At 42.4% G+C, this 11,848-nt stretch overlaps 1 protein-coding gene across 1 annotated transcript; it reads left to right on the top strand.

The window, feature by feature from the left end:
• The first annotated feature begins 1,397 nt into the window (after positions 1-1,397).
• On the top strand, positions 1,398-3,905 carry snai1b (snail family zinc finger 1b). The gene is made up of 3 exons (XM_053644308.1): positions 1,398-1,727; positions 2,679-3,221; positions 3,443-3,905. Exons 1-3 carry the CDS (start codon positions 1,652-1,654, stop codon positions 3,622-3,624), a joined length of 801 nt encoding a protein of 266 aa, XP_053500283.1. The 5' UTR covers positions 1,398-1,651; the 3' UTR covers positions 3,625-3,905.
• The last annotated feature ends 7,943 nt before the right edge of the window (positions 3,906-11,848 follow it).

Genomic DNA, 11,848 nt, shown 5'->3' with positions numbered 1-11,848 from the left:
TTATCTCATGCTCGTGGTGAAGGTTGGTCAATGAACAGAGTGGGAAAGGTTTAGTTTAAGGATGCAAAGCTATAATCAAATTGATTAGCTTAATCTGGCTTGGAATGCACCTTAAGCAGGCTAATGATCTCTCATTAATGGAATCTGTGTTGATTCCCTCAGGGCACCTGCAGGACATGATATCACCCTCTAGATCTTTAACAACCCAAGGATTCTGTTGACTCGGGATTAAAGATAGTCACTTCAACCCATTTTCGTCACCGCTTTTTCCACCAGTTTCTATCTAAACCCTCGTTACCCCAAGGTTCATTCCAGCTCAAACCATCTTTCTACATTAAATATTTTCTATCGCAAGCTTAGTCCATCCCAAAACCAGTTTCCACCAGTCTAGAACCAGTTCCACACCAACATCCCTTACCACAACACAACAACATTCTGTGGAATCTTAAAGCACCTATGAAATAGAGATAATAATTCAAAAGTAGCAAGAGATCATGATAACGTGATGGTCAGTAAAAATGTGTCAGTGAGGTAAATAAATTGTAAATACAGTGCCACAGTGTACATTTTCCTAAAACTGTGTTACTGTACAGTCCTGTAGTCTAAGGTATGAAGGACTTCCTGTACCTCAGTACCCATTTTCTCCATCCTCCATTCCAATTCAAAACATTTCACTACCCTAAAATCTTTCTACCCAAGCTCTGTCCATCCCAAAACTCATTTCCACCCCTCACCTCAACGTATTCCCACCCACTTTCTGAGGACACAGGAATAAAGATGGCCACTTTAACGTTTTCATTTTCATCTAAATTAACCAATTTATTTATCCATTTCCATCCAGTACTCCTATACCCCCAACTTATATTTTACCTCAAACCCTATTATTCATCCTAAACCTTTTCTAAGCCAAACTCTGCCCGTTCCAAATCCCATTTCCAACATCTTTTCAACGTTAAACATTTTTATAACCCCAAATAATTTCCACCTCAACCACATTCTGTGGAAACAATTTTCCACGTCTTTTTCACACTAATTTCTACCAAAAAAAAAAATCACTTTACCCCAACCTCTATTCCACCTAAAACCATTTTTAACCTTAAATGAATTTCTACCATCCTAAAACATTTCCACCCTTCACATCTTTCCTCCTCAACCAATTTCTAGCCCAACCCACTTTCTAACCTAAAAACCGTTTCCACCCTAGTTTGAGCCCAATCACTTTTCTACTTCAGTCATTACTCCAGCCCCATCACTAACCAAACCCCTTTTCTCTCTAATCCACCCAAATCTCATCCTAGCCCAGCCTGTTTTGAGCCCAGCCCCTTCCAAATCCAACCCCTTCTACCCCTGCCCTGCTATATGAAGAAGCTGCTCTGAGCTGAATGGGTGTACTTTAATCACACATACCACAGAACTCTCCATTCACTTTGGATACAGAGGATATTCCAAGAGGACCTTGTCTTCTTTTCTTTAAATCTGGTTCGAAAGTTGTTGTTTTTTTTTCCCTCCCCCAGATCCAACTTTTTCAGAACTTCCACAGTTCCTGGAGGTTGATTCCTGAAGTTGGTTGAAAACTTTTGGTGCAGCTGCTTTAAGACTGCTGCAGTGGATTCACACTGAGGAGGAGAATAACGGTCATCAAGCTCTCAAGATGCCACGTTCGTTTTTGGTGAAGAAGTATTTTACAAGCAAGAAGCCGAACTACAGTGAGCTGGAGAGCCAAAATGGTAAGCGTCAAACTTTTCCAAGCCTCTACAAGTTCGTTCACGGAGGTCTTGCCTTTTATGCAGAGTGTGTGGGGGAGTGTGTGTGAGTGATTTGACTTTGTTGCTGATTTTATGGTAGAGAAATGCTTACGGGCATATCCATATTCTTGTTGTGAATTCTTATCCAGTAAGAACCACATCCTTGCCAATTTGAGTGATAAAAAAAAGAAAAGAAACGGTCAAAATGCACCAACCCAGCTGCATTTGCATGCAGAAATTAATATTTGCATTGCACAACCTGATCAGCAAGTAACTGTTTTTTATCAGGTATTTTAATTTTAATTTTGAGGTCTAATTAATGCATAACATATGTGGATTCTTGAAGGGAGCAACAAACATCTCAAACGAGGACTCCCCCCCCACCCCTCAGCAGAGGCTCTTTTCTACGGGTGCTGCTGTCCTATGCTGCAAATTACATCCTCCTGAATCTAGTTTAGCACTTAGAGCTGCAGTCCTCTGGCACTCTTGTGTCAATAAGTGGTGGAAATAAGACCCATTACCCCATAGTTGGTGTGCATCCAGAAAATCCACACACACACACACACACACACACACACACACATGCATACATAACCACACAAACCAGCCTAATCTAATTCATATGAAGTCATGTCCAGATAGTTCCAGTGAAACCCTTCCACACTAAGCCAAAGACAAATTTGTCAATGTTATTGCAAATTCACCCCGAGGAAGGTGTGGCGACGATCCAAAAGCCCCCATGGCATTGTGGGCAAACTCTACACTCTAAATAATCAAATCTGACTGCCTTTCTTTGTGACAAATCGACCATTTGACTGTAACACGATACCAGAGCATCAAAACAACTTAACCGTTTAACTGGATTAGGCCAGTGTGAACAGCCACCTGACTCTCGTTTTTTCCCCACTCTCTCTCTCTCTCTTTTTTTGCCAGGTCCAATCTCTGCCATGGTACCAGAGCGCTACCCGCTTGCAGAACTACCGACCAAAGAAGACGGCTCCCTGTTGACCACATACACTTCGGCTCTTGTATGGACCACCAGCGCCCTTCCGCTTTCCTTCCCTCCTTCATCCCCTACCACACCATCCTCCATCGCACCACTGGACCTCAGTTCTCCGTCCAGCTCGGGTGAGGAAGATGAAGGCAGAACTTCCGACCCCCCGAGCCCGGATCCTTCGGACCGTTTCCAGTGCGCTCACTGCGGGATTTCCTGCAGCAGCCGTGCCGCGCTTTCGCGCCACCAGCTCTCGCATTGCAGCGCAAGCACCAATGCCAACCTGGTTGAAAATTCCAACATGGCCGACAGCACGACAACAAGGGCTGCCTTCCGGTGCAAACACTGCCCCAAAGAGTACAACAGCCTGGGAGCTTTGAAGATGCACATCCGCTCACACACGCTTCCATGCGTCTGCACCACCTGCGGAAAGGCGTTTTCCAGACCATGGTTACTCAGGGGCCACATTCGTACACACACCGGTGAGTGGCTAGGAAGTAACATAGAAGTAATTAGCATAATGGAGATGTTTCACACTTGCTAACTTAGCAGTAATTAGCATAACTGATCCAAAGTAATTAGCGGCTCATAGTTAGATTCGAAGCAAATGTATTAACTCCTTCCTATATAGCCTTGCCTTGTTAGCGCTAAGAAGATATTTGATCATATTTTTAACATATAACATCTTTTTTTCTCTCTCCAGGCGAGCGTCCATTCTCCTGCCCTCATTGTAACCGGGCTTTTGCTGACCGCTCCAATCTGAGAGCTCATCTTCAGACCCATTCAGAGGTGAAAAAGTACCAGTGTGGCACCTGCTCTCGAACCTTCAGCCGCATGTCACTCCTGCACAAACACACCGTCTCCAGCTGCTGCCCGACAGCCTAGACGCTCACACACAACCACCCACTCACTCACAATGGAGGTGGGGGTGTTAGCAGTGGTTAACCATCGTCCTGTTGACTGTTGAGTCTGGTCCTGTCCTGGTGGACGAACTCAGGTTAAGGGCGAAAATTTATCTGCTGGAAAGAACCCCAGAAATGTTTCTGAAGTGCCTTATATTGTGTTTCTTTTTCTTCACTGGGTTTCATACCAGACAAAGACAGATTTAGGCAACATCGCACAAATGCTGCGAAATGTTTTCCTAACCCAGTTCGATCAAGGTTAACGGGGGGGGGGGGGGGGGGGTTTGTTCTGCAGTTGGACCATGTGCCTCATTCTCAAGATGCCCATCGGTGCCGGCTGGTCCGGCCTTTTCCTTTTGCGTGCAGCTGCTGAAGAGGGGGAAGTGTGTGTGTGTGTGTGTGTGTGGTGTAAAGGGTGGGGGGGGGGGGTATCTCTCACCATGCTCCACACACACTTTACAGCGATGTATTGGGACAGCTGTGTGAGCGGAGGCGGCGTGTCGACAGACATTTCAGTCCTGTAGATCTTTCCACACTTCTCTGAAAAAACGAGCAATAAATGCTGTCCTATTGTACCAACACTCCTCCCTAATGCATTTTATTTCCAAACATTTGTATCACGTCTCTGAATGTGTATTCTTTTTGTTTTCTTTTTTTTTTTTTTTACTCGAATAAAATGTAAAGTGTGCACTAAAGTGTTGCAAAGCACAACGATTGTTGGAGAAAGTGACGCTATAGAAGATGGACGGTTCTTTAAACAATTTTTTTGTTGTTGTTGGTGCCATCATTTAAAATAAAAAGAAATAAATGTTTAAAAAAAAAAACCCTCCTTTTTATGCAACCAGCTTTATCTGAAAAAAAAAAATGGAAGAAACCAAAGATCAGTTCCAAGACCTTTTGTCTTTTGCAAAAATAAATAAAATGCTGCATGGAGACTCTTCAAGCCATAGTGAGATATGACCTAATCTGCCTGTACATGTGCCTTTGTTTTTTTTGTTTTTTTTGTCTTTCACATTGTGTATTTATATATATACAGTGATCCTGTAACAGAGACGCTCTGCAATCACTCTTTTTTTTTTTTTAAATTCAGGTCCATTGTATCTCCATTTGACTTTTTTTTGTATCTCCATTTGAAGTGAGTTTTCAATAAACTAATTTATGTTTGGATAAAAAAGAAACGTCTGTTCACTGTGTGATGTGAGTAAATACTGATGAAAGGAAGTACGACAGCACTCGTTGTAAAGCGTAAAGCGCTTCTGTGTGTGTGTGTGTGTGTGCGCAAGAACGAAAGACGTGTCGATGGATGAATGGAGCACCTGCGCACACCTGTCGTGCTGTCGGCTCCGGGATGCTATAAACTAGCACTAATGACACAGTACACCTAATGTTACGGATGAAAAGAGGCGGAGAAACTGTAGAAAAAAGACCCGAAGAGGAGGGATATTAAAGTATGGAGAGAGAAAAGAGAGAGAGAGAGAGGAAAGGCGACGCCAGCACCACGCTAACCAGTGCATCCAGCCTTGAGCTCTTCTTCAACACTGCAATCGGTTAAATATGGGAAGCCCCAACAGGCCGAGGCTCAATCCTGGCCTGAAGTCCAGGGGCTTTCCTGGTGTAGGACGGCCTCCATCCCTCCCTCTCTTCATCCCTCGCTCCATATCTCCCCCCTCTTTTTTTCACCCCCCTCCTTTCCCCAGAACCACATGTTGGATCTACAATGCCCTTGTGACCTGCACACTGACGCCAGCCAGTCTTGCCGGAGTAACGATGCACTTCCTTCACCGCTTCGGAGGCAAGGAGCTCGCAGATTTTGTGTGTAATCGCTTATTCCTCCAAAACACACACACACACATAAACACACTGTATATACGTCAAACCTGTATGTCCTGTTCAGGTCATAATGACCTGATTTAGATTGCAGCTAAAAGTGGAACAATACTGCAGATCATTTTTCCAGTGTGACTTTTTTTTTGGAAATCGTATATATTTATGCCCATATTGACGTAAGTAAAAATAAAGCAGCGTGTATCAACTTTTGATACAAAAGCCTCTTGTTACTTCACCAGGAAAGTATGTATAGCCATACAAGACTGGGATAATAATATACCAAGGAGGTGAAAGTACTTTTTACTCAAGTAAAAGTGCAATTACAGCTCTACTGGTAAAAGTCAAAAGTATGCTGTTGAATTCTGGATTCTGATTGGGTCAGAAGGTGTTGATTCATTTCCTATAACAGCAGCTCTGACAGTAGCGCAGGTTTATATTAACGGTGCGTTCACGTCGTGTCGGAAAGATCGTGTTTACGAGTCGAACGCACACACACGAACGCCACCACAAAGTCGTAATTACGAGTGGGAAACTCTGGATTTTCGGTGAGCTCCGAGTCGGGGGCGTGTCAGTATGGAAACATGGTGGAAACAGTGGATGCAACATCTGTAGTTGATGCTAAATTTGTTGAACTTGAATGTTTATTCGTCTAAGAAGCTGATTTCAGTTATTATGTCTCTGTTATACGCAGCGAGTTATTGAAAAACAAGCAAATCGGTTAACATTGAAGACGTCGCACAGGCATTTTGACATGTCTTTGGCAGGGTTTTTTATTTATAATAAAACTAGCTATTTGCCCGCACAAAATACGACAGTGGTGTACAATTATGATATAATACGTAACGATAACGTTTACAGCGGCTTCGTAAATTGATTAAAAACTTTAAAAAGCCAAACACAGCCGACGCGTGTTCTTTGTTCTTCATTTTCTAGAAATAGAGTTAAAAACCCTGCTGTATGTCTTTGTAGTTAATGAAGAGAATTTATACCGCTATCTTGCTCTGACCAAAGTGACTTGAATGCACCTGATGTCGTTGATTTGGCGATATATAGAATCAGTCAGAGTTATGCTTTTCTCTTATATATATATATATATATATATATATATATATATATAGTAGTGCTTGAAAGTGTGTGAATTTTCTAGATTTCTGCATAAATATGATGTAACACGTCATCAGATTTTCCTACAGTCCTAAAAGTGGATAAAGAGAACCCAGTTAAATAAATGAAACAAAAATATTACACTTGGTCATTTATTTATTGAGGAAAATGATCCAATATTACATATCTATGAATGGCAAAAGTATGTGAAGCTTTGCTTTCAGTATCTGGTGTGACCCCCTTGTGCAGCAATAACTGCGACTGTACGTTTGGGGTAACTGTTGATCAGTCCTGCGAATCGGCTTGGAGGAATTTTAGCCCGTTCCTCAGTACAGAACAGCTTCAGCTCTGGGATGTTGGTGGATTTCCTCCTTCCTTCAACAACATTTCTATTGGATTAAGGTCAGGACTTTGACCTGGCCATTCCAAAACATTAACTTTATTCTTCTTTAACAGTTCTTTGGTATGACTTGTGTGGTAACGACCTGTGTGTTTAGGGTCATTGTCTTGCTGCTTGACCCACTTTCTCTTCAGATTCAGTTCATGAAGAGATGTCCTGATATTTTCCTTTAGAATTCGCTGGTATCATTCACAATTCATTGTTCCATCAATGATGGAAAGTTGTCCTACCCAGATGCAGCAAAACAGGCCAAAACCATGATACTACCACCACCATGTTTCACATATAGGATAAGGTTCTTATTGCTGGAATGCAGTGTTTTTTTTTTTCCATCCAAACATAACGCTTCTCATTTAAACCAAAAACCTCTATTTTGGTCTCATCCATCCACAAAACATTCTTCCATTAGACTTCTGGCTTGTCCATGTGATCTTTACCAAACTGCAGATGTGCAGCAGTGTTCTTTTTGTAGAGCAGTGGCGTTCTCCTTGCAACCCTACCATGCACACCATTGTTGTTCAGTGTTCTCCTGATGGTGGATTCATGAACATTAACATTAGACAGTGTGAGAGAGGTCTCTAGCTGTTTAGAAGTTACCCTGGGTTCCTTTGTGACCTCGTGGACTATTACACGTCTTGCACTTGGAGTGATCTTTGTTGGTCGACCGCTCCTGTGGAGAGTAACAATGGTCATGAATTTCCTTCATTTGTACACAATCTGTGACTGTATTGGATTTCCAATAACTCTTTGATACACTTCCACAAACATGTGTTGTGAAGATCAGACTATAATAGATGCCTGTTCTTTAAATAAAACAGGCCGCTCACTCACTCATGATTTCAATCAATGGGATGACAATCACCTGACTCTAATTTCACCTTCAAATGAACTGCAAATCCTAGAGGTTCACATACTTTTGCCACTTTTGTCACAGATATGCAATATTGGATAATTTTCCTCAATAAATAAATGACCAAGTATAATATTTGTGTTTCATTTGAATAACTGGGTTCTTTTTAGCTACTTTTAGGGCTTGTGTGAAAATCTGATGATGTTTTAGGCCATATTTGTGCAGAAATCTAGAAAATTCTAAAGGGTTTGCAAACGTTCAAGCACCACCGTGTGTGTGTCTAAGGCGAACAGACAGAGAATATGTACTGATTTCAGAGTTTGATGTGGTCGTCTTGCACTGAGTCAGAAGTATTAAACACGCTTTGCAGTCAGGGGGAAGGGAAGAGAAGCTCAAGGGGAGCTCAATTCCCTTCAGTCTGGGGTTCATGTTCTGAAAGAATGTGCGTGGGTGGGCTAACGGATGACGTAATGATGGTTCTTCAGAAAAGAAGGGACACTTTTTGTTCCCCCGCTGAAGTTAAAACAGCACCTCTTACCTGTAGCAGAGGGATCGTGTCTTATTTGAGCTGCGAGCGAGAAACGGCATCGACGCCCATCGTTTCTGAGAAGCTGCCAGAGGTGCGTATAGTGTGTCTGTCACTAATGGAGCTGGAATGTCACATTAGTCAAGGAGCACATGTGTCACACTTACAAAACACACACACACAAACACACACACACACACAAAGAGTTAAGATGTTTAGATTGGTCCCACAGCCATGAGGTGGCTCCTACGCTGACTAAACCTAAATCACGCACCCATTGCAGCTGAAATATGGCCCTTGTGTTTCTGCTCAGGGATTTGAGGGGGAAAGAAAAAAAAATGTTTCAGGCTATATTTAGAAAGGTTTTTCCGCTGACTGTGGGATCGGGAGAAAGAGCAGGCGCAGAGAAATCTCCTCAGGAACATCGACGCTGCGTCCAAAAACCATGCGTTATGAATTTGATATTCGTCTCAAAGCACATCAGTCCGTCCCTCCACAACGCCATAGCTGTCCTCTGTTTCCTGGTGTCGAGCAGGTTTACTTTTGAGTTTCTCTCCCTCTACAGGATTGTGCACTTTACACAGCGCTGCACTTGCACCACACCATTTTTGGTCTCGTGAGCCAAAAAGGAAGCTCAGGGAGTGTATGCTGACCTAGTTTAAAATAAGGGGGATGCTTTTTTTTCTCTTCTCAGCCCCCCCATTATCTCTGTCTCCCGCTCTCTTTTCCTCCTCTAGCTCCGTACGAACCCTAGCTCCTAGACCTTGGGACACAGGAAACGGCTTGTCAGCTGCATATAAACAGCGGCCATTTTGCAGCTCTGATAAAAAGCATCTGGGTGGAGTAGCACAGCCGACCCACACACACACGCACACAGAGAGAGAGAGAGAGACAGAGAGAGAGAGACAGAGAGAGAGAAGGCCATCTAATCCAAGTCTCATCTGTCACTAGCACTGATGAGGTAAACGTCGCAGCCTACGTGTGGATTAGCCTAGCTTTTCATTTACACAGGAAGAGCCTTCCTTCTAGCTGATATTTAAACTCTTTAATGCTTCTAATTTAAATAGCACTGCTGATTTGAAAGAAATGTCTATCTTGTTGCAAAAAAAAAAAGAAAAGAAAAGAAGAGAAAAAGGAAAGCCATGCTAATCAAGCAACCAGGAATTATCATGCTAATTCAGAAAAAAAAATAGGTGCTAATGTTTAGCGCTTGTCACTTCTGTACTCAAGTCTTCTTTTAAGGACCTTGATGATGTAGGGGAACTTGTAAACTTATTTTAGATCTAAACTTGGATTACTAAACTTCGGTGATATGTTTACATATTGACATTTACATATTTTCTTTTTTTAGACTAGCAGCTCAGAAGAGTTCCAGATTAGGTGTCGGCTCTAGAACAAGCCCGGGCATCTCGTCTGTGGAAAAGGGACGCTCATTTAAAGTACATAATGGGAGCTTTAAATACCACTATTTGCATTTGTTTGTACCTTGAGGGTACAGGGCTTTCACCAGTGAGCCCATGTTTAAAATGTTCTTGTAAAAGGAGTAAATAGGTGATTTATTTATGGTGTTTTTAGAAAACGAACTAGTCTGAGCACAATGTAAGTGTTATGTAAGTAACAACGCTGTGCAGTCCTAGCTAGCTAACTAATTAGCATCGCTTGCTCTTGCTCTTTAGATTTGATTTATTATTCTCAGTAATAAAGATTGGTGTAACTCTGGTGATGAGGAGGTTGTTTGTCTTCGCCGTAGATTTAGATGTAGAAAATCAGCAGGATTTGAGACCACGGGTACACTGGAACGTCACATCACGTACCATCGAACGTCGCAAAAATATACATATTATTGTTCTCGCTTGGAACCCAACATGATTGGACAGGAGGTTTAAAAAAAAAGTGCTTGATGTCACTCTGAGGTTTTTTTTCTCACCACGGTCACAGATCTAGATATGAAACACTGATTTTAGTAAATATGCTTCGTGAGAAACGATAATTAAAGTCCGATTTGCTACAGTATACGTGACTAAGACGTGATTAAGGTTACAATTTTTATATAAGGAATTGTGTAACAGCGGTATTTGGGGACATTTGTTTTACCCTCGTGTTCTACACCCTGGATGTCTAAAGTTACAGTTTGGGGCATTTAGGGAATGGTATGATCTTGTTACTATGGTTAAAGGCAGTATGTAACCATAGATAGACACTTAGGAGGCAGTCAAGGGCATGTTTAAGCTCTGACGTTTTTCCAGCTTTTGTCTGAAGTTGTGGTTTGGACAGCTGAGTCAGTGAGAGATCTAAACTGAGGCAGGAGGCTTTCAGCTATGCTGAGCTATGCTGTCAGAGATCTGAGCGATGCTTTGGCCATATGAGGCTCCGAGGAGGTATGATTGTCTACTTTGTCTAGACGTTTATTAATCATGAGTTTTATTTATTTATGCAAAGTGACTGAGAAGTGAGGCAGAATCCGGGCCAAGATGAGATAGAGCAGATGAGAGCTAATGGTCTTGGTAAATGGCCTAAGAGTGAATTTGTGGTTAAAGACCATCTCAGCTGGGGGTGTGTGGGGGCGGATGGATGGGCAAGTTGGGACCAGATGCTGTGAGTTTGGCCCATTAGCACCTGAAACAAACTGGAATGTTAATCCCCCCCCCCCCCCCCCCAGAACAGTAGGAAGTTCGCCGCTATTTACAAACAAGAAGGATGTATCCATAGTAACCAGAGGTATATCGGTGTACTACAGGTTTGAAGCCTCCTAAACTATTTTAGGGCATTTCCACATACTTAGTCATCAGCGGTTGAATAACAACACACATACAGCTGATGTACACGTCAAATACATAACAACACACATACAGCTGATGTACACGTCAAATAATACGTTTCGTGCGGTAATTGCACTATAAGGTCAAGTCGTCATTATCTAAACGGCAAATGAACGCATCCCTTGTGTAGCGTGAACAGTCCATTATCAAGTTCAAGCGTGCTGACTAGCAGCAAAAACAACTATAAGTAACAGCCAATAAGACTCTGAGAGGAAACTAAATTCATCTGCTGTCATGCGCAGCAGATCCCTGAATCAGGTTTATCGTCCGTCTATATGTGTGGCCGCTAACGTCTCCCTCACCACTCCATGTTTTTCTCTCATTGCTTTGTTTTTCCTGCTTCCTTACACAATAGTGACAAAGTCACACAGTCACATGATGTGAGAAAACGAGTTTCGGGGCTCAGACATGACTCGGAACGTTCGTCAGCTTCGTCTGCGATTGATTGTGTAATCTACACACCGGTACAACTGATCACAAGCGATTAAACACGACACAATGAAATTCCATGCAAATCTTCCCTCATACACCACAAACAATATCTCGCTCTTCATTCTTACAGTTTATATATCCTAATGTGCATGAAGACACTTCTTTACCCAAATCCTCAATCTGCAACACACAGTCTAGCAGTGTATATTATATATATATATATGTGTGTGTGTGTGTGTGTGTGTGAGT

The sequence above is a fragment of the Ictalurus furcatus genome, chromosome 15 (genome assembly GCF_023375685.1).
Source record: "Ictalurus furcatus strain D&B chromosome 15, Billie_1.0, whole genome shotgun sequence".
Classification (NCBI taxonomy): domain Eukaryota; kingdom Metazoa; phylum Chordata; class Actinopteri; order Siluriformes; family Ictaluridae; genus Ictalurus; species Ictalurus furcatus.
The sequence above is the reverse complement of the archived record's forward strand: the minus strand, read 5'-3'. Positions and strand labels throughout refer to the sequence as shown.